At 42.6% G+C, this 25,524-nt stretch overlaps 1 protein-coding gene across 4 annotated transcripts; it reads right to left on the bottom strand.

Moving 5' to 3' along the window:
- Positions 1 to 834: 834 nt before the first annotated feature.
- pfkfb3 (6-phosphofructo-2-kinase/fructose-2,6-biphosphatase 3) lies at positions 835 to 20,719 on the bottom strand. 4 transcript variants are annotated; one of them, XM_030046377.1, is made up of 16 exons: positions 20,471 to 20,719; positions 16,060 to 16,188; positions 15,711 to 15,807; positions 15,518 to 15,584; positions 15,313 to 15,387; positions 14,896 to 14,952; positions 14,627 to 14,751; positions 13,548 to 13,755; positions 12,778 to 12,924; positions 12,577 to 12,681; positions 11,684 to 11,813; positions 10,805 to 10,932; positions 10,494 to 10,688; positions 9,566 to 9,588; positions 8,983 to 9,030; positions 3,797 to 6,302 (listed from the first exon to the last, which is right to left on the bottom strand). In XM_030046377.1, the coding sequence occupies exons 1-16, from the start codon at positions 20,541 to 20,543 to the stop codon at positions 6,296 to 6,298; spliced, it is 1,614 nt and encodes a 537-aa protein (XP_029902237.1). In that variant the 5' UTR covers positions 20,544 to 20,719; the 3' UTR covers positions 3,797 to 6,295. The 4 variants fall into 4 exon arrangements, with proteins under 4 accessions (XP_029902240.1, XP_029902237.1, XP_029902239.1 ...); XM_030046380.1 differs by lacking the exons at positions 3,797 to 6,302; positions 8,983 to 9,030 and adding an exon at positions 835 to 855 and having other exon boundaries at positions 9,538 to 9,588; XM_030046379.1 differs by lacking the exon at positions 8,983 to 9,030.
- Positions 20,720 to 25,524: the final 4,805 nt, after the last annotated feature.

The following is a 25,524-nucleotide window of genomic DNA, read 5'->3' as shown; positions in this document are numbered from 1 at the left end:
GTAATCTGTTATTTTTATCCGGTAACGAGCCAACACAAACTGAGCAGGACTTCAGCAGCAGCATTAAGCAGCTATTTGTGGAGCTGCTGGCTTAGAGCTCCTCGCTAACACCAAGCACAACAACCATTCATACACCTGACACAGCAGCTCCGCTCTCCCACACAGATTACACACACTCACACACACACACACACACACACACACCTGCAGGACTGCTAATAACTAAAACATCGGCTGCAACATGCAAACTTTTTAAGTAAACATACAAATGTCCATGAATGCAAAGTTGCTACAAAGACAAAGATAAGAATATTTTTAAAATATAATTTAAAACACAACATAAAGTCCCAAAGAGAAGAAATCTGTGTGCAAGAAGGAGAACAAGAAGACTTTAAATTGCACTTTTCAAAATGTGGCAACAAATAGTTCACATCAGCAGAATAAAAAGGAGAGACCAAGAAACAGCAATAAAAAACAAAATGTAACAAATGTAACAAAAAAGATTATAAAACAGTAACATAACATAACACAAACAGTAAGATACATAAAATGCTAATCCTAAAAGACAAATAAATAATGATAATAAAATGGAAGTGATGTGAAAAATTTGCATATTTCCAAGGCTTAGTCAACAAACTCAGGGCTCGGTCTGTGCAATAAATTAAAATTAAAATGCAAACTAGGTTTCGATATGTGTGTGTGTGCATGTGTGTGTTTGCCAGCAAGTTTCAGTGGCAAAGAAAGAGGAGCCTGTCAGGAGGTACACAGCCCTGTGTGTGTGTGTGTGTGTGTGTGTGTGTGTGTGAGAGAGAGAGAGAGAGAGAGAGAGAGAGAGAGAGAGAGAGAGAGAGAACCTGACAGCAGTCACATCCACACTGTGGCTGCACATGAGGTCAGGCATGATTCAGACTGGAGGAAATACCTCAGTGGGCTGGCAAATGCAATGTGTGTGTGTGTGTGTGTGTGTGTGAGATAGTGTGTGAGTCGGAGGGAAAATTATACACTGGGCAGCCTCCAGAAATCCACATCCTCAGCCCACAAGCTCCATAAAGAGCTGCTGATGTAACCCAGCATCCATTTTGGCTCTTTTGGCAGCTTCAGGCGGAGAACAGCTGAGTTTGGCCTCCGCATCAGGAAACAGAGCAACTTCACTTCTGCAGAAGAAGGAACTGGAGTTTACAGGAAACATCATGTTCCTTTTTTCATCGACTTCCTCAGACCGAGACAAAGACGCTCGATACCAGAAACAAAATCTAAGACGAATCTCATTTCACATTTTCAGTTTCATCAACAAACACATAGCAAAAACAACAACAACAACAAAAAAGAATTATAAGGGAGAACGTGTAGAGGAGGTGACAATAACAGGGAAAAAATAATATGAATAATTCCTGTGATAACAAAACATACCAAGTCATGCAAGGGGAAAAGGAGAAAGTCAAAATAAAATAGATTGTCTGTCCTATTTGGTGAATTATAAGGGAACATGTAGAGTAAGTGAGACAGCGAGAGAGAGGCCATGATAAATCAACCAATCAGTAAGTAAATATTAGATGTTGCAATATGAACTATCAGAATGAATTATTATAAAAATTAATTATTGATCCCTGAGGGGGAATTGGGACAGGTGCAGTTGCTCAAATTCTCAAGAGAAGACCATAAATATATATATATATATATATATATATATATATATATATATATAAGTGCAATTATAAGAAATGGAAAAATGAAATATGAAATATAAAACAATATGTGCATTAGAAATAAAAAAATAAAAAACTGAAAAATTGAAAAATTGAAAAAGTATGTGCATTAAGCCTACAATAATATTGCAACAATATACTGAAATAAGAAACAGAGAATATGTACATATCTATATTTCTCCTGGTCTAAAATTGCTGCATAACTAAACATCATCTGGGATTTTGAAGGCGCTGAAATGGTTCAAGTGTTTTTCTTGGTGTTGTGTGGATTTGTCTGACCGTGTGCCGTCTGCGGTTCATTTTCCAAAATATTCTACAAGAACTTCCAGTCCTGGAGTGTCTGGCTGATGCTGGGACGTCCTGCAGGTTGGAGAGGGCAAATCAAGGAATATCAGGGAGGGTTTTTTTTTTTTTTTTTACGGAACGTGTTTGCCGTCTCGTCTCACTCGCTCGGCACATTACGTGGTTTCCTGCAGAACCAAACCAGAACGTCTAGAAAAACACACAGCAGGAAGCAGAGCACATTTCAGGGCGTTTTATTGTGGAAAGTCGTGGGAAAGCCATGGAATATGAGTCAGGCAGGTCCTGACTGGGAGCTGCGTTGTGTCAGCCTGCCGTCGACTCTAAATTAAAAATAAATGTCAGGAGACAAAATGAGAAACTTGTTCTGATGATGATGATGATGGTGATGATGCATGTCTCCTGTGTGTGTGCTTTTTGTTATTCATGTTCATCTGCCAGGTGCTGGACATGCAGATTAGCCTTTTAGCTACATAACTCTAATGTACAATCCATCAAACTCCTTTTAAACTTTGTTTTTAATTGTACATTTTCCCAGGAAAGTAAACTTAATAACCACATAAATAAATAGGCGTTCATTACAGCCTTAATTTACTTTTGCTGCATGTTTATAAATAGAAAGAATATATGAATGTCAGTGCTATTAGTGGGTAAAAGAGGCTGGTGTGTCTCACAAACACATCATCATCATCATCTTCATCATCTTCATCATCAGTCACAGTGCAGTAAACAACATTCTTACCCATGCAGGCACAAATTAAAGCTCCAACAAACAACTTTTACATTAAAACAACAACCTGTTTATGAATTTAACCAGAAAAAAACACTATCAGTCTTAAGTCTACTTAAGGGGATATTTGAGGCAGAATCAGATATGAAGGGATTAAGAAAATGGTTTATTGGGGGTTAAGAAAAGTTTCCTCCAGCCAACATCTTAACCCAGAGTACACCATCTGTAAAACATTATTATTTTGGCTCTTAAATTATTCTATCGTCTCCTTTAAAAGGTCCATTCCAGTGATTTGGAATGTTTACTGCAACTCCCTCACACTTTCCATGGTAACAAATCATTTCTCAAATCCTGCAGGAACTAAAGATTTCACAACACAGAGTCAAAATGTGAGTTTGTGGTTGAAGCAGAACTTATAATGTTCTGCTTCTGCGGCGAACCAAGTCCTCAACATTCAGAAAACACACAGCTGATAATTGGCTGTAGAGAGCAAAACGTATTTTCCTCTCTTTTCCCCATAAACAAAAAGAACGCACTGCATCTTCCACAACAACATGAAGGCAGAGTGTTGTCCTGCAGACTCTGGTGTACCACAAGGCTCTGTTCTGGAGCCTCTCATGTTTCCTACAGAGCTGCTGAAATGCAGTGAAATCATCTGTAACGTCACTGATAAATAAAATACCACTGCTCGCTGTGGGAGAAGATCAGCAGGAATGTTTTGTAGACATTAAGACACTGGGATGGTCATTTAATAATGTTATGTGCTTACTCATGTTGGAGAGGGTGTTGGAGAGGGTGTGTTTTTGTTGGAGACAAAAATATGTGTTGTCATATTTTTGTCTTGAGATGATGCCTCGCCTTGGAAACAAAAACATTTCCATCCTACGCATATTTTCTCTTCCTAAGAAGAGCAGCAGAGTCAGTGAGTCATGGTTCATGTGAAAGTTGTGAGGTGGTTCAACACAAGGGCCGGGGCGTGTTTTTGGGTCCTCTGCAGATTGGCAGGTGTGTCATGTTGGATTTGGTCCAACGGAAACTGCAGCACAGACGACAACACTCATCATTTTCCTCAAGTAGATTTATTGGTCCAGCAGATGCAAAATAACAACATACAGTACAGACTACATCGTCCTGTGAAGGCGGCGTGGGCCTCCGTCAGGTCACGTACAGTCCTCCAGTTAAAACAAGGTGCCTCTCTGCCAAATCTACATACAAATAAATAACTGTTTTAATATTAAAATGAGTTCTTACAAAAAAATTTCAAGTATCAGAAGCAAACGGGTTAACAAAAGTGTTACTGCCGTTCGGAGACAGGAGAGGAGTTTCTTCATGGCGTATCAGGACCATCGTTGGAAAAAAAAAAAAAAATTACTGATCCGGGGATGGGAAATCCAGGAAATTCTGAGATTCTAAATTTGAAAAATTTATGAGAATTTTTTCTTTTTTTGGGGAGTGAAGGAACTACATGAGTATTTCCTTGTCACTAAATCCGATAAAAACTATTTTTTCTGAGTTTTTTTTTTTTTTTTTTTTTTTTTTCAGAAATTTGTGACTTCATGATAATAGAATTTTTGAGTGTTTTTAATCATAAATCAGTGTTTTTTTTCTCAAAAATTTACCACTTCAGTTTCTGAATTTCACAGCTTGCTCATGTAAATTTGTAACTTTACAATCTCAGAATTTTTTATTTTGTTTTTCTCATAAATTTGTAAATCTTTTCTTGTAAATTTACTAATTTAATCTCAGAGATTCAGAGTTTTTTGGGGATGGAATCTTAATCCCCCTTCCTCACCCGGCTCTGTAATTTTTTTTCTCCCTACATTGGTACCAGTACGCCGTATTACTTTCCTCTTCTTCTTCTTCTTTTTATTTTAATTTTTTAAAATTATTATTAATATTACACGCGGTGCTTTCCATTCAGTCTAGCAGTAAAAAACATTCAAACACACACATCACCTTCATTTAAAGACTCCAATGAGAGTTACTGCTCATATCCCAGCATCCCGCCTGCCTCCCTTCATATTTACAGTAAAATTTACAGACTATATTATTAACAGGACGCGCTGTTTTAACAAAAATTTAGGTGCTCACGTTTGTGCGTAGCAGACAACAACAATGACAACAAAAAAAGTGAAAGAATAAAGTTTTCTGCATAGTGAAATCTATTTGCTCAAATACAGCATATTAGGGCCACTGTAGGGAAAAAAATACGAGAAAAAAACTCTGAGGTATAGACTGATATTCTCTGAGATTAAAGTGGTAAATTTATAAAATGACCAGTGACCAATGACCCCTCAAAAGTATTTTTTGAGTTTGAGTTTTTTCTTCATAAATTTGTGACTTTAATATCAGAGATTTTTTTAGTTTCTTCTCACAAATATGTGAATTTTTTCTAGTAAATTCCCACTTTAATCTCAGGGAATATCAAAACTTTTTCTCGTAAAAAAGACTTCTCAGAGATTCTTCTCAGAGTATTACTCTGCCAACGGGGTCTAATTTTTTTTCCGTCCTACAGTGGCCCTGAGATGCCGTCGTAGGAAACAGACACTGAAACTGAGAAAAAGTTAAACCACTGAAATGACGGTGATGAAGCTGAAATGCTGAGCTCTATAGGCACTCTACGGCAACAATCGCCTCCTTTACTCTACATGGAGCGACACGAAATCAACAAATACACATCGTGGTTCAAGTGACACACACACAGTTACTCACAAAAAAAGAAAAAAAAAGTTAAAATCCCATCCTTGCTGTGCAAAATAATAGCTCATCTTGTAGCAGGTCAGCATAAAGAGAAGTCAATCTATCAGTGATGAGGAACTTTACAATCTTTGCACACATTTTAGAAAAAAGAAAATAAAATACAAATTATTGGAGTCAGTGCTTCCAAAGAAATGCCTAAGAGAGTTTACATTGTAAACTAAATGATCCTTCAGTTTTTGATTAATAGTGCAACCATGACAGCATGGTTGGAAAACAAAATACGAGCTGAAAGTTAATCGTGATCTTTGGTCTTTCCCAGCGATCGACCAGAAGAAGCCAGAGGCGTCTGAGCCCCGACGCGCTCCACGTTTCAGATTTCAGTTCCCCTCTTTCAGTCAGCGTGCAGAATTCATCCGGACGTTCCCGAAGTGTCCCGAGTTTGGGAACCACAGCTGGACGCCGGACACATTCATCAGTCCCACTGAGGCAGGAAAATGTCCAAGATTGACAAGAACAAAGAGGGGAGAAGAGAGAGAGTTGGAGAGTTTTGTTCCAAAATGACATCTCCACCGTCTGAGAACATGGAAATGACAGACAGCACGGGATCTAAACTGTTGTTGTCCTTCGTAAAGACAACAGGAGACGGAAGTCCTCGTGTGAAATGACAGAGCTTATCTGTAAAGGTAGAGATCGAGATGTTTTTTTGGAAAATTAACTCTTCAATGTCATCTTCAGTGTTCTTGTTGTTGGTGTTGGTGGTGGTGGTCATCCTCTTCCTGGTCCCTTGTGTCAGGTGACGGATCGGTGCGATCTCATTGGCAGGGCTGCAGGACGTCATGGCAACCGGTCGGTTTCCTGCTCAGGTTCTGCAGAAACACAAAACGCAAACGCCGAGGTTAATAAACAGCCTGTGCTGCCACAACATTTAAAGGAACACTCTTTATACAACTTTTGGGTGAGATGCCCCTTTTCTCCCCGACTTCCCCAGACTGACACCACGTCTTGGAACTTAAAAAACACAGGAGCAGGTTTACGAGGAGTTCAGCGGTGCGTGGATCACTGCACCAGATGGAAGGATACATGTGTTCATCGGTTATAGTTCCACCATCTAAATTCTCCTGAAGTTACTTCTTTATAAAAATGCATGCAGACGTGTACTTCAGATCCATGAATTCAGGAACTGAACCTGTGGACGTCCAGAGGTGGAAATGGTGTCCAACATCTGGTCTCAGGCTGGGTAATTCGGGAAAAGGGGTATTCTGCCCAAAACGTTTGAGTGTTCCTTTAACTAAAGAAATCACCGCTCTTGCGTGGCAGTGAGGAGTTAGCGAGGCCTCTTTAAGACACCGCCCTGGCTAAATATCTCTTGCCTGAATAATAACACTCATGTGGTTTAATCCCCGAGGCAGCAGTTACATCATCGGAGCCCACAGCGGCAGGGCCACGCTGCTCCACAGGTATATTAAGGCGGTATATTTAGACAGTGTGTTAAGTGCCACTGAGTTCATGGGGTTCACGTTAATCCTCTGGTGAACATGAATGAAGCTGATGGAAACACACACACACACACACACACACACACACACACAGCACTGAACAGGTTCCACTAGTGCAGGCAGGCTCGTTTCCCTCCGACTGACTCGGAGAAATGAACCCAGCTCAGGTCCGGGACAGCGTGTTCCTCACTGATCTGACCACACGCTGTCCTGGAAGCAGGAGCTTGGGGTTCTACAGAGGAGGTGAACCCACCCTCTCCTCCTCCTCCTCCTCCTCCTCCTCCTCCTCCTCCTCCTCTGGCAGCCATGTTGGAGGTCCTCATAGCTCTTAGGCACAAAGCTGAAGTGCCTCAAGTGCCTTTTTGAGATCCTTTAATGATTAGGGTCGTGTGGCGGCCACATTTTTGGTGACAGAAGCCTTTGTGCTCTTGTGAAGCTCCAACTGTGTTTTCACACCGAACGCAAAGTGAGTTTTCACGTCACGGACTCGCAAGAATACAAAAATTTATACTCACACAAATATGCAAATGACAAATATTTTGCGAGTTTATTTTGCGGCATTTGCGATATGGAAATTTGTGCCATTTGCGTTGCCTACTACGAATTCTTTGCATTGACTGTGTAGTAATTCCGCAGCGTTAAAAACTCACTTTGTGTTGGTCTGAACACAGTTGGACAACATCACAGCTAAAACAGATTTTTTGGGGGGAAAATTTAAACTTATCTGTCTCAACAGAACAGAAAAGACTTCTGAATTTCTGTGATGTTTTTGATTCAGCTTGTTAGCGAGCTAAATAACTGCAGCATCCGCTCAGTTAATCATCACAATCCCGTTGTTAGCACACTGGCTAACGCATCTCGCAAAAAAGGCTAGTGTTGGCGGTGGCTAGCAGTGTTACATTAACAACAGTTCCAGGCTGAAGACGGGCCTAATTTTCTCCGCAGAATGGATTTAAGTTACACCGCTAGCAGCTGGTAGAAGCTAGCAAATCAATATAAGCCACCAAAGACACATTAGGCAGTTTTCCCAAAGACTGGAAGACGGGTTGGTTTTAGCGAGGATTAAAAATTAACGTTTTCATGTAAGAACGAGGTTGATCCAATCAGAACACGACCTCAGTTTTTATTCCTCCCTCAACAACAACTGGTTAACGGTAACTGTTAGCGTGTTAGCATTAGCACAGCACTCGGTTTCGTGCCGTTCCTCCTGATAAAACTGCATTCGATTCGAGTCGAAGGTAAAAAAAAAAAAAGTCACATCATTTACAGCCTCTGATTATACGAAATCTGATTACACACCTACTTTGGTTCATCTGCTGTAAATGCGGTTAAGTCGTTACGTTAGCCGCGGCTAAGGTCAGCATTAATGACCTTTAGTTATTCTGCTCCAACGGCCTGAATCAAATTGTTTTTTTTTCACTGAGGCTGTTTTCACCCTCAGGTTTTTATGGCTCATTTTGTTTTTCCTTGTTTTATTTTGTTCCCAGGTCTTCACTCCTGTCTGTTGTTGTGCAATCTGCTTTTAATCTGATGTTCTGTCTTCAGTTTTTGTCGAATGTCTTATCTGTTGTTGTGCAACGCTTTGTCGTATTTCGGTGTGCTCTATAAATAAACTGACTTGATTTGACTTGAGCACAGAGGGTAAATGGTTTCCTGCAGAGTCGGGCTCTCGGGGTTGAGAAATTCCCGACACGGAGTTTCTGAGTTGAGGGGGCTTTTATTTTCCTAACGGGAGGAAACCCAAGGAAACGGAGCTCCATGTTTTGGAGTTGAGACTCGGGCTGAAGACGAGAACTAACCTACCTCATCACACTGTTTGTTACTGAGCGGATCCCCACACACACACACACACACACACACACACACACCAAGCTGTTTTCAGATTATTTCCTGGCCTGTGTGTTTGATGATGAAGTTATTAAGTTGTCTGTGGACCTCCATCATGGAGCCAGAGGTGGCTGCAGGAGATTTACAAAGCAACTGCAAAGCCTCTACTCTGTCTATTTATTTATTATTATTATTATTATCTCATTACTATAATTATTTTTACCTTTGTAAGACGAGTGAAACCACTGCCAGATAGTGGAAGATGGTTCGTCTTTAAGCAGGACACAGAGCAGCCGAGCAGAGACAAGAACAGCACACACACACACACACACACACACACACACACACACTGTGAGTCAGATGCACACAGCCGTGACAGGAACATGGAAACACAGCAGCAGCTCAGTGATTCAGTGATGACGTCGGGGAGGAATGTCAGGAATGTGGAGCGGGAAGTGACGCAGAGAGACGGGAAACTCCCCATGAATAAACATGACAGGCTCTTTTTGTTTTCTTTTTCTTTGTTTTTCCTTTGTTTCTTTTCTCCCTCTCTGCCTGGGAGAGTTTGGGACAGTGCATTATGTTTAAAGCATCATGTTTAATGCATAATTAATAAAAATAAAGAAAACAGGCAGCAATATGGCATGTCATGATATGTGAATTTAGCATTTAGTCATTGTTGTCTCTCATATTTAAGAGTGCAGGAAGCAACGAGGAAGTGTCATCACTGAATATGATGTAACTCAAGATGTGGTGACAGAGAGAGAGAGAGAGAGAGAGAGAGACTGGGGTGAGCGAGTACTTACAGGCAAACTTTGCCCAGCCAGTGCTGTGAGGCGGTGGCGAGGAGGAGGCGGGAAGAAGGAGGGGAAATAAAAAAAATCAAAAAACAGCGTGAATGCTTAGAAGTGAGAGAAGGAGCATGCAGTCTCATAACAAAGAGATCATTAGAGAGGAAACAGGGAGGAAATGAAGCGTTTTAGTTCAAACATGAAGTGAAAAGTGGGGGACGGCAACAATATTGACATGATCTGCATCCAGTTCAGTCGTGGGCAGTCAGGCTGGCAGCTCTTTAACAACATAGTGGGGAAGGCCTTGGATTTATTACAGATTAAATCTAGTGGCCAGTCCAATTATCCATTATGTGACATAATGAAGTTTCCTGCCAGCTACAAAGAAACTACTGTTAGATTCTATTTTTTATTGTTCTGTAATGTTATTTAATGCATTCTTCATTTAAAGACAGAACTGTTCCTCTGAGTTTCTCTTCCATTTATAATTTTATTTATTCCATTTATCGGGTCACTGCCTTAAAGGAATACTCCAGTGGTCTGACAAAATCCCCTTTTCCCAACTTCCCCAGACTGAGACCAGATGTTGGACACCATCTGGACGTCCACTGGTTCAGTTCCTCTGGGTAGCATTTCCTGTTAGCTTAGCATAAAAGCTTGAAGTCTATGGGAGTCGTTAGCCTGGCTCCGTCAAAGTGAAAAAATAAACCTCCCAGCAGCTCTGAAGCTGTCTGATTAAAAGCAAGTTGGAAAAAGTTTATTTTGGCCAAAACGTTGGAGTATTCCTTTAAAGAGCTGCAATGAGTCTGCAGTTTTCGTGACCCACAGTGGCCTAAGAGCTGTGTCAGAGGTTTTTCCACCGTGAAAAGGAGAAACCCTGATGTACCTCGTCATTTTCTGTTGTTAGTATGAAAACAGAGGTGGGTGTGCAGGAGGAACCCACCTGTCCGGTGAGGGCGAGGGGCAGGTGGGAGGGGCTGCAGAGGCCCAGCGGGGCGGGGGCGGCGGAGGACGGCAGCTCCTGGATCGGCGGCTCGTCCAGGTCGTCGATGCGAGGCTTCTTGATGTTGGAGTCGGGGCTGGTCAGAGGAGTCACGCTGTTCCTCCTCAGCAGCGTCCCGGGACCCCTTTTCACCTCCTGGGGGGGTTTGAACACAGGTTACACACTTTAGTTTTCCTCTCTCGCTGTAAAGAAAAAAAAAAATCCTGATCCGCCCTCCATCCAAATCCACAAAGTGTTAGGCGGTGAGTTACCTCGGGCCTGTCTCGGTGGGTGTTCACCGCCTCCACGTTGAGGTAGATGGACTCCACTTTGCAGCCGTAGGCCACCGGGGTGAGCTTCAGCACCGTGTGGAGGGGACACTTCAGGTAGGGCATCTCATCTGGAGGCACAGGTGGACACAGGTGAGCAGGTCAGACCTCACACTGCCAGCAGCTCCTCTGACACACAATATAATCTGGCTGAGGTTGGCTAATTAGCCTAGCTCGGGGATTTTCAAACGTTTTCTCTGCCCGTCTTGATTCTCCCTGAGCCGGGGATCCTGCGCTGAAATGGTTTTACTTTGGCGACTCTGATAAGGCAAAATATTTTTGTTCATTTTGAGAACTAAATTGTTTTGGAGGTCCGTCGTGAACAGCGACAGTAAATCAAAGAGGTGAGGTCATCACATCGGGTTAAAATAATCACTCATACTTTTTGTTGTAACAAGGTAATTTCTAGTTACTTGATTAAAGGCAGAATGAGCAGGATTTTCCTAAAGAGCAAAAATAAGCCCTGTCAATCATTCCTTACACGCCACTAGAATGGTAGTGGCTGCCGGCCAATCACATTGCAGCACCGAATCGATATCACCACGTCCGATAGGAAGCTTTGAAAATCACAGATGTGGGGGAAAAATAATAAATCTGGGGTGGCTTTCACCCGCTGGCGAGCACTGACGTTTTTTTTTTCCTAGGATGGCGACAGCGTTCATTCCGTCACCATCCTAGAAAAGGAAAACAGGCTGCTGTAGGAGGAGCCAGTTTTGTTGTGTTTACAAACCGCAGCCGACAAATCTAACTCATTCTGCCTTTAATGAAATGAGGCCCCCCCCCGCTCATGTTCTCAGGGGCTGATGGGAGTTGTAGTCCCACCTGCGCTCTTATCCAGGAAGTAGGCCAGCAGGCAGCGCATGACGGCCTGGTGGCAGATGACCAGGACGTTCTCCTGCCTCTCCAGCTCCATGATGACGGGCTCCACCCGCTGCACCAGGTCCTGGTACGACTGCAAGCAGGAGACACAGGCATTCACATGAACACACGCTTTTATAATAACTGGGATTAATGCACAGAGTTTTACATAATGCACATTATGTACGTACTTTTTTCTTCCCAAATTTCTAATGCACATACTTTTATATTTCTTATTTTCCTTTTTCTTTCTCTTATAATGTCACTTATTCTTGTACGCATGAGTATATTCAAGAATAAGTAGACTTAAAGCATACTTCAATGTGCCTTAATTATGAAATTATTGCTGCACAATTATGTCTAAAAATGAAAATTTGATCATTTCACTAGACACTGGGATCAGGGCTGAGCGATACTGACAAAAATAAAATATTATGATGGGTTGACCCAATACCTTGATATCGATATTACTGATATTTACACAAGGCGGTTATTGATAAACAGTTATTAGTGATGCGTATATGAAGAGCTCAGCAGGAAGGGGCAGCTGCTACAACAGGTGAAAAAACTGTCTTTTTAATGTAAAGCAGCCAAATCCCAGACAATATCTACTTCTATATAATGATACTGATGTAATATTCATATATTGCATGGTCCTGACTGGGATCATGATTATTGCTGACTGTTATTGTTGATAATTTGAGACATAACATTAGTTCACTGCCTATTTTTAACCACAGCAGACATTTGAAATTGCCGTCGCCAAAATGCCGGTGTTTTGTGTTTATGAAGTGGTAGAGTGATGTGGTGTGTGTGTGTGTGTGTGTGTGTGTGTGTGTGTGTGTGTGTGTGTGTACCTCTCCGGCGGGGTAGCGGTAGTAGTATTTGTCCTGGTCTCTCAGGTCAAACTCCTCTGGGAATTTCTCCTTCACCTCGTCGTACGTCATCTCCTCGCACACTCCCTGCAGGAAACACATCGAGACACAGATTTTTGTTTAACCCCAGCTGAGATCTTTGCGCCGGGCAGGTGTGAAACGAGTCGTCGGTGCGGCACTCACGGCGTCGATCTCGTTGAGGGCCTTCCACTGCTCGTACGGGACGCCCAGGTCCTCGGCCGTCTGGATGCTGCGGCACAACTGGCTGGTGAAAACCTTCAGGTCCTTCAGCTTCTGCTCCTCCACGAACCGAGCCAGGGCGGCGGCAAACTGCAGCGGGAAACCGGGAGATAATCAACACCTCGAGTTCACCGTTCACGACCGTTCATATCACCAGCTAAAGGTTCCTCTACAGTGGAGTATTAGGGCCATTGTAGGGTTAAAAAAATATATGAAGCTAGGGGATTCAAAAGGAAATCCTGGTGATTTTAGCCCGGAATCACCAGCATTTCCTTCTTGCTAAATCCCACAGTAGAAGAGAAAGTGGTTTTCCCAGTTTGTCAAATTTGCGAGTTTATAATCTCAGAATTTTCAAGGTTTTTCTCTCATAAATTTGTAAGCTTTTTCTTGTAAATTTACTCATTTAATCTCGAAAATTCTGAGTTTTTTGTTGTAATATTACCCCCCCAACCCGGGGTCTGTATTTTTTTTTTCTCCCTACAGTGGCACCAATACGCCGTCATATTCCTCTGTAAGGAACCAGAATTTGTCCAGAAGTCCACCAGTCTTTCTGTAAGAGGTTTCTTTTTGATCCCTTCTTCCCTTCAAATGTGGAAAACTTTTCAAGAATTAAGAGAAAACAGCATATTTTTCAGTTTCCTCAGTTTGTTTTCCAAAAGGGTTTTGGTCGGAGGACGTTCTCGACCCACAGAGGAGCAGGCGGTCGGACGTACCTTCTTGCCCCGCGGCGAGAGGCCGGCGTCGCCGCCCAGACGCCCCTGCAGGTTGTCGGTGCTCTCGCCGTGCCGACACAGGTAGATGACGCGAGGCTGGACGTGGATGTTCATCAGGTAGTAGACGATCTTGCTCTGGATGTGATCCTGGATCCGGTTGGCGAGGAACTGGCGACCCACGTCGATCACCTTGATGAAGGACAGATCCCTGCGGAGAGAGGGAAGGAAACGGACAAGTTTAGAGATTTGAGGTTGACGGGGTTTGTTCCAGAAGTGGTGGACGGGCGGTTGTGGGGTTTGGGAAGTGAGCTGATTGGACTGTCCAATGAAATGAAATGAAATGAAATGACATTGAGAGGAATCGGCTCCGGGGTTTTATTTCCTATCCTGAGAAAACTGCATGTTGGCACTGAGCTTGAGGGTTTCATGGTCTGCTGTTGTGTTGGTGTCAAATCTAAACCCAAATCTCAACCTTTCACTTCCTGGATGGAGAAAAGCCATCACTGCTCTTTGGCTTTGACTAAGACACAAGACGTTTCTGTGATGTGACGGTTACTTGAACTACCAAACAGCAAAAAAGTCCCATCTTTTGTCTCTTTTTCAGTTTTTAAATCTTGTTTTTCTTCATACAAGGTACAAAAAAAAAATTCACCTGTGGGATGAGATAATCTTACTTGTTTCCAACACTAATCAGCTTGTTACCAGAGTTTCATTTAATCAAGAGTCATTTTCTTGATCCTAGTGGCTGATCTGCCTCATTCCGCCTTGTTTCAACATATTTATACTGAAACAAGTGAAACTGCACTGGAAACAAGTGGGATTATCTCATCCCACAGGTGGACTTTTTTACCTCATTTGCAGAAAAACAAGATTTGAACATCAGAGAAGAGACGGAATGACTAAAGATGGAGATTTTAGAGAGGAAAGGCACCTCCAACCAATGAAATCCAATCCAATCAGAGTTCCATCCAATGAAAATCATGAACTGGGATTGGGATGTTCCATGTGGGTTTGGTGACACAGCCACAGCAAAAGTTTCCACATACATTGACATTTGTTTAAGTGTGTGTGTTAATCACCTGTCGTAGTGATCAGGTTCCAGAGGTTGGTAGCTGGCTTTGTAACATTCAATTCTCTTCTGGAAATCCAACATGGCGTCCGTCTTGTTGCAGTCCTGGTAGTCCGGACACGACACCTTCACTTCCTGCAAACGAGGAGGCGGGAGGAAGCGCAAAGTCAGACGGCAAGGAACGCGCCTGTTTGCCGCACAGTTTGCAAACGAGTTAGTGTTTTACATCTGGTTTTGGCGAGGACACCAGTGTGGAAAAACGTCGTGTTTGTGACTCACCATGATGTTTGAGGCGATGACGTCGAGGTCGTCGCACACCGACTCGATGAAGAAGATCTGGACACAGAACGGGAAAGGGGTTCAGGATTCAGGACACCTTGCAGGTAACCACGGAACAGGGTTTCTACACTTATTTGCCAATTAAATTCTATGACTTTTCCATAACTGTATGCCAAATTTCCTTGACCGGATTTCTGTGGTGTCAGACTAGACATTGGAATCACAAGTTTCTTAGTTTCCAGCTCCACTTTGTCAAGATTACAATCATAAATAAAAAAAATTCCATGACTTTTCCAAAACTTTAGGCATGTTGCATCATTTCCCAAAGGATTTCCAGGCCTGGAAAACTGAAAAAAATGATGTTTTCCAGGATTTTCACCACTTAGGAAACCCTGACAGGAGAGGAAACATTTTTACCTTGAAGCCGTTTTTGCTGCCGAAGTCGAGGATCATCTCTCGGCGTTCGCGCGTCGTGTTCGTGGCATCGAAGACCTGGGAGAAAACACCGGCGGTCAGGAGTGAGAGAGGCGTTTTGTTTGCTGAATCATGCAGTGACGATAAAGTTTAAGACAGCGAGGTAAAGCCTGCTGAGATTGAGATGCTGAGATGATGGGAAACTCACCGCGACTTGGCCTCCCTCGTCCGTTAGGTAGGACCGGACGTCCCGCAGGGCTGCTAAGGCACACTGCCTGAAGACGACAGACACAGGCTGGGTTAGTACTGTTTTATCATTATGGACTAGATATGACAGTGATGTGTGTGTGTGCGTGTGTGTGTGTGTGTGTGTGTGTGTGTGAACCAGGATGACGACTCACTGTCTGATTTTCACGGCGCTCTCGTTATCAGGCTTGAAGAAGTCATAGGAGCTGTAGTTCTTCACTGCCTCTCTGCGGTACTCGCCCACATTGAAGACTGAACACACACACACACACACACACACACACACACACACACACACACACGAAGGGGAAAAACAACACTTTGTAAACACTTTGTCCTGCATGCAGGGACATGAGCTCACCCTGAATCTGCCAAATGAAACATCAACAAGGAACAGAATGTGATTACATAAGAGAAGCTACTGAACAAACAGTGTGTGCGTGAGTGTGTGTGCATGTGTGTGTGTGTGTGTGTGTGTGTGTTGTGTGGGTGTGTGTGGTCTACCTTTGGTGGGCATGCCGATCCAGTTGAGGTAGCGGGTGAGCTTCTTGGACATGTACGTCTTGCCTCGTGCCGGCAGGCCGACCATCACGATGACGGTGGGCGGGTTGGCGAGGTGCGGGCCGCTGACCGCTGTGGGGGGAGGGAAGAGGGGGGAGGGGGGCAGAGGGCGGGGCTTGTTACTATGACGCTAACAGCCCAACACGTCATTTAAGCCTTTAAACTGTTTGTGTTAAAACGAGTGAAAAAAATATTCCATCAAGTGCAATCTGACATACTGACATTCAAACTTATTCACTTGTCGAAGGAAAAATGAAATATATCTGTACAGTATATTAGAATATAGAGACGCATGATATATTTATGGCCGAATACCCTCTGATTAATGAGAAAATGACATAACTGTTATTGGTCTGATCATGGAATTACAGCTGACAGCTACTTCTGAGAACATGGAGCCTTTTAATCATTTTTGATCATGAAAAGTTTGTAAAAATGGTCTTTCTTGTATTAATTTATTAGCAAAAATTGTATTATCAGTGGGAAAACTGGTCAGTCTAAAATCAATTAGCCTTTTTTGTCCTCTTCACATTGTTGCAAATGTACAGTGATGTTATAAGTTGCTGTATCAACATCAGCCACAAGAACACAGATCAATTATTGGTTATCAGCCCTGAAATTCCATATCAGTGCACCCTTATTATAATAATGATAATCACATGCATATGTACATATGCAAAATTGTGTGTTTCAGCCAAGAAAAACTTATAAAAGCCAATAAAATGAAGAAAAATGAGGTAAAAATGAGTGAACCTGTCACAGATGCAGAGGTAAAATGAAAGCAATAAATAATTTACACCAGGAAACATCGATAAAGACGATAAAAGCCAAAAATAAAAGCTTAAGAAGTGATTTCTCAAGTGATTACAAGACTAGATTTCTTCCTGTGATGACAGAACGTCCTGCTGCACGACCGACACCGGAGACTTCGACCAAAACACGAGGAGAGCTGCCATAAATAACAACAAGACGATGAAAACGAGACGCGCAATCGACGGAGTCTCTGCCAAACTTTTGTAAACTCTGTGGCCTCAGGCTTCACTTTCACAGCCTGACCCAGTTCTGCTCGCTCTAACACACACACAGCAGGGCCGGCTCGGTTTCACGTGGCTGAATATCGTTGGAGGCCCTCCGGAGAGCCGGTGATGTCGGCTGTGCGAGGCTTAAAAGGAAAATGAGCTGCAAGGTCAAAGAAATTGTGAATGGAAGCATCTGATAAGGCGGCTCTGCTGACGGAGGCGGTGTTTACTCTGGGAGTGCTGCCTCATATCACTCAGAGAAGAAACTGAGATAAAGTCAAAATGTGAAATGTGGAGACACAAACACCACCTTTTAAAATCTGGTTTTTCATCAAACAAGGTAAAAAATCTGCCAGTGGGATGAGATAATCCCACCTGTTTTCCGATGCTTATTAACGTTTTCCAGGATTTTCTTGAATTAAGATTTTTCTGAGGTAAAAGGCAGGGCTGCCCCCTCAGCCCTCTGCTGTTTGACCATCTGATGAACCTTCACAGTTCTTCACAAAATCTTTTAGTCTCATTTTCTCAATCTTGTAAAAAAAATAAAAAATAAAAAAAATCCACCAGTGTGATGAGATAATCCCATTTGTTTCCAGGTCAGTTTCACCTGTTTCAGTATGAATGTGTTGAAACGAGGCAGAAATAGGCAGCCACCAGGATCAGGAAAATGACACTTGATTTGAAAATTCTTGAAACAAGTTGATTTGCTTTGGAAATAAGTGGGATTATTTCATCACACTGGTGGGTTTTTAACCTTGTTGGAAGAAAAACAGTGTCCAAATAATCTATAGGGTTTGTTTTTTTTTTGCAGTGTGGGCTTCATGCTGCTGAAGTGTGAAGGTTCAGTCTCCAGTGGAAACAGCAAAGGGCTGAGGGGACAGCCCTGCCTTTTACCACACAATGACACTTCATTCAAGAAAGCATGGAGACAAGTGGGATTATCTCATCCCACTGGTGGATTATTGACCTTGTTGGAAGAAAAAACAGGCTTGAACAGTGAAAATGAGACTAACTGACTTGTTAAAATGTTTTATCACAGTTTGAAACACAGTCTGGCTTTATGCTTTCAGGGTCTCACTTTCAATTTTGCAGGCAGATTAAAAATAGGTACTTTTGGTTTTGTATTTACAGCCACACACCTCGTGCCTGTCACACCAGTCACACCAGCATCATCATCATCATCATCATCCTCTTCCTCCTCTCTCCTCAGTCTAATGTGACCTCATTAGAAAAATCTCCTTGACCTCATTCCGGTTTTATCATTTATGGCGTTCCCATCATAAATGCTGCACTCTGAATGCTGTGACCTCGCCGCTGCTGATTGGCTGTAAAACCTGACATTTACAGGAAGTGGAGTTTAATCTGCGGCTGACCTTTGACATGAGCGGGTTTACGGGCCATAAGGACACCAACAAGTCAACCTCAGCTTGCTCATGCGATGAATGTGCAGCTGGTATTGTTATTGCTTTAACTGTTGCTATTATTGTTGTTGTTAGTATTACATAGTATTATTATTATTATTGTCATATCAATAACATAACTAATTACACAAAAACAATAAGTAATAATAATGGATGTTATTGAGTGTAATCTGTGTCACACTAATTCAGTGTCAGATTAATGTCTCATTTCTCTTTCCCACTGCTCTCCTCTCCTCTCCTCCCTCCCACTTTACTCCCACCAGGAGGGGAAAAGGGGAACACAGGTGTTTCCTCATATCAGGATCACCACCAACAGCCAATCACAAAGCTCAGAAATAGCCAGCATATTCAAAATGCCAAGTTCAAATAGTGTGCTGTGGTAAAAACACCAACTGCAGTTTATTATATTAAGTATATTAAGGCTTCTCAGTTTGTCGCAATAATATATAAAGGAGAAAACTAAATGATCAATATCCCACTAATGTTTGATGTAAGTGTCTGAATTTCCCTTTAACTGAATATTATAAATAACTAGTGACTCTATATGGGTTGAGATTATACTTGATTCAATAAAAATTTAATTCCAATGAAATTAACACTGTCATGCTGCACTGTGCTGTGTTGTTGCTGCTCCTGTCGGCTCCAGACCGGGGGGGGGGGGGGGGGGGGACGCTCCCGGCCTCGCGCCATACAGGCTCACCGCCGACCGACCAATCAGCGCGCGGTCCGCTCTGATGGAGTCATGCACACGCACGCGCGCTCCGGGCACGGCGGTCACCATAGCACCGGAGCCTCGTCACGCACCGGCTGCCCGCAGTCGTGCCGCGCGTGCAGATGAAGCTCCGGACGAAGGTGAACGATAAAATTCAAATGGAGATAAATTAAAATAAAATAAAGACAAATAAAGGTGTGAAGCAATTAGAAAATAAAAAGCAACGTAACTACGTTTATTTTACTATTTTAAATAGGCCTATGTTAAAATCACCGGTCGACTGTAAGTATTTACTGGGACATGTGAATCTGTTCAAGTGGAAAAATGTGACAGGGCGTCAGGCAGCAGCAGCCTGAGTTCATGTGGAGCAAATTTAATAAATGAAAAGGTGAATAAAAAATAAACTGAATACAAAAAAAGTCCTTTTGGATGAATGAGAACGACGCCTGCCCAGTGAACTTGGTCCTGGACGGACAGGTGCACCTACTATACAGATGAACATTACGAAATAAAACCATAAAAATAATAATAATAAATATATATATATATACCTATTTTAGAAGCTTGTACAAAAAAAAAAAAAATTACACCAAACTGTAAATTCCCGTGGTAAAACCCCTATTATTGGAGTTTTACAGTGAAAAGACTAAGATCACTATTTAGTAGGCTACCACAGACCACAGCAAGACCCTACAGTAATGAATCAACAGTGGTGATACAGCACTGTACATCCAAATATTATAGGAATATAGCACAATATCATAAGAAATTTAAAAAAAAAAAAAAAAAAAAAGACATGATCACTGTGGATGCCAGGCTACAGTAGAATTATAGAAATATTATAGAAATTATCCAGCGATACCATGGATGATTTAAGAAAAAAAGTGGCGTGGTCACTGTGGCAGGCGGTAGCCTACGAGCCATTCAAAGTGGCTATAGTAGCCTAATATCATAGTAGAATATCATAGAATAACTATAGCAAATCACAGTATTATAGAAATATAACAGCAACATCATAGGAGATTAAAACAAAACATGGTCACTGTGAATGCCAAGCTATAATATCATTATAGAAATATTATAGAAATATTATAGAGATGATGCGGCGATACAAGGATGGAAATGCGGTGTGGTGAATACAGGCCATTCACAGCGGCTGTGGTAATATCATAGGAGTATCACAGGATTACTACAGGATTTACCTCTGCGCGGCTTGTCCTCCTTGCCGGGCATCCAGATCTTCTGGATCCGACTCTGGGTGAGCTCTCTCGGCATTCCTTTGCTGCTCTGTGCCGGCGGGGCGGAGCGTGGAAACTGTGATTTGTCGGGCCGAGCCGTGCGGATCCCCGGATAAAACCCTCCGTGTGAGTCCCGGTGCGGGGGAGCGGGGTGCGGGTTAGGCGCTGCGCTGTGACCGTGCGGGCCGAGCCGGGATAATCATCTGCCGGGCCGTGGCCCACTTCCGCTATTTAAGTCCGCCGGCCCGCGTGGCAACGTGACCGTGGTGACGGAGACAGGACACAAACACACACACACACACACACACACACACACACACACACACACACACACACGGAGACAGCCACAGTGCCCCCACCTGGCTGTCTCTGGTATGTAGGCTACATTTAATTTTATTACAAAATGATAACATATAATGATGATGACTTATAAATATAGCCTATAGGTTAATTGTAGTGATTGTGATGCTCAATTTCTTATTTCTGTGCGTATTTATGCATAATGCGTTTACTTTTTTCTTACATAATCTAAGGCAAACATTTTAATATCTTTAATTTCTTTTTCTATTTATTATAATAGAAATCTTCTCTTGAGGATTTGAGCGGCTGCAACTGACCCAGTTTCCCTTCACTGATCAATAAACCATTTCTGATTTTGATTCTGATTAGTAACAATGGGAGTAGTAGCAGTCATTTTATTGTGTTGTTCTGTAATTATCATTGGTATGGTGATTATTGTTGTCCGTGATAACAGAAATGGTAATATTTTAATTTTTTTGCTATCTAAAAATCTGTTTTTATGCTTTTATTATAATTTCGAGTGTCATTAGCAGCACACTGTGACTTGTTAGAACTTTGTAAACTACAGTAAACTTTTTTTTCGTAGGTCTTATATAAAAATGTGTGATGTAACACAGGGAAATGCTGCGCAGCTGAATCACAGTGAGTCATCTATATGATCATATAGGCTATATTTATTTAGTTAGTTGGTTAGTTAGTTTTTGCCTTAAAGAAAAATTAACCATAGGCTAGTTTAGTAGGTTTTTATTTTATTTTAAGCTTAAGTAATTCATTTTTTGTTTAAAAAAAAAACACAACAACTTTGGTCTCTGAGGCCTGGTGATTCTATAGTTTAACCACAGCTTTTTAATAGTATTACTACCAATTAATGATATTTACCACAAAAGACTTTAAAAACCATCATCACAGCGGTAGATCTGAGGCTCCGGGTGGCTCCTACATGCATGCAGTTCCCTCTGTTTGTTTGTTTGTTTGTTGTTGTGATTTTCTGGGACAGGAAGCGACAGTTCGTGTCTTTTATCACAGACTGGACTCTTTCTATGGCTCCGGGACGTTTAATTGTTCTTATCTGTTAAAGCTGAGACAGGAGACAAACAGAGGGGCGGACGGACAAACTGAGTCACAGCGGAGCGGCGGAGGAGACATGCAGGGAGACACATCCGCACCTCCCTCCGCAGCCGGATAGCCTAATAATAACATATATAAAGTCAGATTATTAAATCTATAGAGCGCTGAGGACTAGACAAGCTGCTTCTGACGGGAAAAATCAGTGGAAGATGGAAAATCAAATCAGAAAAAATCATGCAGAATAATTTTGGGTCTTTGCCATGAAGAGTTTTTCTTTTTTTCAATGTGGATGGAAACACTGAGCAGCCAGAGTTTGACACCTCAGCTGGCAGAACTGCTCTGAGGTTTCTATCAGGCTTTTATATATATATATGAAGAATAAAAAAGAAAGAAAGAAAGAAAGAAAGAAAAAGAAAAAAATAACACCAACCAAGTAAAGCATTTTCTAAGATGATGAATATAGCTCCATTTGGATTCATTCATTCATAAAACATTTATATAGAAACCATTTGAGTTAGAAAATGTCACTGTAAAAAAAAAAAAAAAAAAAACACATCAAGCTTACAAAAATGTGTGAATGCAAGTTTGAATGCATTCATGTTCCCTGCCTGTTTGCTGTTTGTCAGCTTGATTTCTCGTGTTTGTTCACGCTCCACAAACTGATTTTGAGAGGCTGCAGGTGCGACTGCAGTTCTTCACGTCCGTCTGTTTGGAGACCCCGTTCACTCCACAGCTTCTCGGTTGTGAAACTTTGTTCCCGTGTCTTTTGTGCGTCTCTGATTGTGAGGCTTTGTGAAACTTTGCCTACAGGAACGTGCTGCTCGGAGGAAATCACTATCACCGCTGACCCGAACCCGGCTCCTCGGGCTTCAGGGGCCAAGAAACACCAACATCTCACTGACGGAGCTCTTACTCTGCAGAAACAGACCTGCACCGTCTGTTTTTTAAGGCCTTACTGCTGTGATTTCTCCTCTGATGTGAAGTAGAAATAATAAATTGCCATGAGGGAGAGGTTTACACTGATTTCCTGTTGAGATTTCGGCTCCTGGTGGACATTTCTGCCTTTCAGAGCAGCTTCAAACCAAACCTGAGTGCACACACACACCAGACCATGTCTTTGTTTTACACTTCCTTCAAAGTAAAATCTGTTGGAAAAAAGGCGAAAGAGAAAGAAAAATACTTGAAAACATGAAGCCACCTCTGTGTGTTTCCCTCAGACTGCCTTACAGCTGCAGCTTCGTTTCTTTCACCTACAGAGCAAAACTGTGACTCTTAACTGTTCATTTTGGTTGTATTTAGCTTCTTTTTTTTTTCTTTCTTTTTTTGCTCCAAGTTGCAGATCCAAGGTCAGCCTCGGCTCAGTTTCCCTGAGAATGAGCTTTAATCCAAAACGAGGTTAACCTGGTTACATAATGAAGCTGCCATGTGGGAGGAAAAACAGTTCGTGATGTGTTGAAATTCACTCGGATTGGATTTGGCTTTCAGATGTGGATTGGAATTTAAAAAAAAAAAAAAAAAAAAAAAAAATCACCACTCACTCAAAATCACCACTCATTTGTTACACAGGTAAAAAAAAAAACAAAAAAACAAGACAGCTGCTTAAGAAATAAAGAAAATCAAAAGTAAAATTCACTTTATTTCAGCGAGTAAAGTGTGGACACTCGGGTGCAGAGCTGCCAGCCGTCGTTTTTAGGTCCTGGACAAAAAAGATTTAAAAAAATCCCCAAACATCCCAGCGATCCAGAGAATGGGCGACGGCGGCGGCGTGGCTCAGATACAGTGGAACAAACGCCGTGACCCGTGGTGACCTCTTGACCTCGTGTTCACACATAAACACACACACACACACTGGTATTCAGGTCAAGTTTTTTTTTTGAAGGTTGCTCTCATGTCAGGCGTCGGCAGCCAATCACGTTGCCCGGCTCGGGCCGTGCAGGTTCAGCTCACGCTCCTCACCTTCGACCTCCCGCCTGCAGAAACACACCTGAACCCGCGGCCGGCCTTTCAGCTCCAATTCCTGCCGCTGCTGACGTCACATGCCACTTCCTGTCCCACTTCCAAACCCACAGCCGACCTTCAGCTGAGAGACAAACTGATATTCTCATTTTGTGTGACTGGGATTCTGGATTTTATGATATTGACTGTTGTCTTTTCCTGGTTTTAACGGTTTTAACTGAATATTGTATTTTTTAGGGGGGAAAAAAATCCTCTTTCCCCGACACCATTTCCACCTCTGGACGTCCACTGGTTCAGTTCCTGTGGGTAGCGTTTCCTGTTAGCTTAGCATAAAGACTTGAAGTCTATGGGAGTCGTTAGCCTGGCTCAGTCAAAGTGAAAAAATAAACCCTCCAGCCGCTCTGTGACAGATGGAGGGATAAATGTGTTCAGCGATTACAGTGCCACCAGCTAACTTCTCTTTAAATGACTTTATTATGTAACCAGGTTTGGATTAAACCTCATTCTCAGGGAAACGGAGCCGAGGCTGACCTAGGATCTGCAACTTGGAGCACAAAAAAAGCTAAATATAATCAAAATGAACATGCAAGAGCCACAGTTTTGCTCAGTCGGTGAAAGAAAGAAGCCGGGGCAGTGTTTTATCAGTGAGTCTAACATAAACAGAGTTGGCTTCATGCTTTCAAATACTTTTTTATTTTTTTACTCATTCTCCTTTGAGGAAATGCAAAACAAAGATACGGTCTGGTTTGTGTTCTCAGTTTTGGTTTGAAGATGCTCCTTCAAACCAAAACTGAGAACACAAACCAATCTTTGTTTTGCATTTGGGGAAAGTGGGGAAAAGGGGCTTTTGTTTTTTTTTTTCTGTAAAAGTTGCAGAGTATCCCTTTAAAGGTTGTGTTACAGTAGAGGAATGCAGTTTTGGAGGGGGTGTAGGTGTTCTGGTATTCGCCTCCTGCTGCCTGCTCGTCATATTCACATCACTAATGAGCTTCTGTGTGTGAAACTCTTCTGAGAACATATTGAACTGTATCATGGCCGAGCTGTGCCGCGCTCCCCGCCCGATAAACACCCAGCGTATCGGCCTGGCTCGACCTCGCCTCCTCCCCATGTCTGTTTTTACCCCTCGGCTTCTCCCCTTTCACTCGGCTCCCCTCGACCTTTGACCCCGGCGGCCTCCGAACCTGCAGCCTGAATGAAGGAATCCTCTGCCCTCCTGCTTCTCCGCCGTTATCTAACGCTTTACATTCCTCGATCTGAATTAAACCTTCTCCGTCGGGACGCGGCGTTACGTTTTCCACCCAGACCTCCGGGGAACCTCCCCGCTCGCGCTTACGTAAGAACTGAATGAGTTTTGGGCTGCGTTCACCTTCCCATCATCCTTCTGGGCTAAGTTAAGACGAGCGAGCCCTCGGGACGCTTCGCCGCCGCCGCCGCCGTGGAGCTCTTGTTATGTCAGTCGGAGCTGACGGAGGAAAGTAGGGCTTCTTGGAAACCGAGCTGCTCCGGATCAGGACGCCCGCAAGTTTCCATCGAGTTAAATTTGTGACTTTGTGAGACTCCAACATGTTTAGATCAGGATGAACCATCACCTCATTTATCAGTTTAATAACTGAACAGCTGCAGCCCGGTCAGCATGACGAGGCTGATTTCAAACCCGTGTGGGTGGGCACCACAATGTGTTTACTATCCATGCA

This window comes from Myripristis murdjan, chromosome 23, assembly GCF_902150065.1.
Source record: "Myripristis murdjan chromosome 23, fMyrMur1.1, whole genome shotgun sequence".
NCBI lineage: Eukaryota > Metazoa > Chordata > Actinopteri > Holocentriformes > Holocentridae > Myripristis > Myripristis murdjan.
Note: the sequence above shows the minus strand (reverse complement) of the source record. Positions and strands in the feature narration are given on the sequence as shown.

Coding starts and splice junctions, on each gene's coding strand:
- pfkfb3 (XM_030046377.1), bottom strand. CDS start 20,543: ATGCCGAGAGAGCTCACCCAGAGTCGGATCCAGAAGATCTGGATGCCC. Junction 15,585..15,710: donor AGCGCCGTGAAAATCAGACA/GTGAGTCGTCAT, acceptor TGTCGTCTTCAG/GCAGTGTGCCTTAGCAGCCC. Junction 15,388..15,517: donor ACGAGGGAGGCCAAGTCGCG/GTGAGTTTCCCA, acceptor GTTTTCTCCCAG/GTCTTCGATGCCACGAACAC.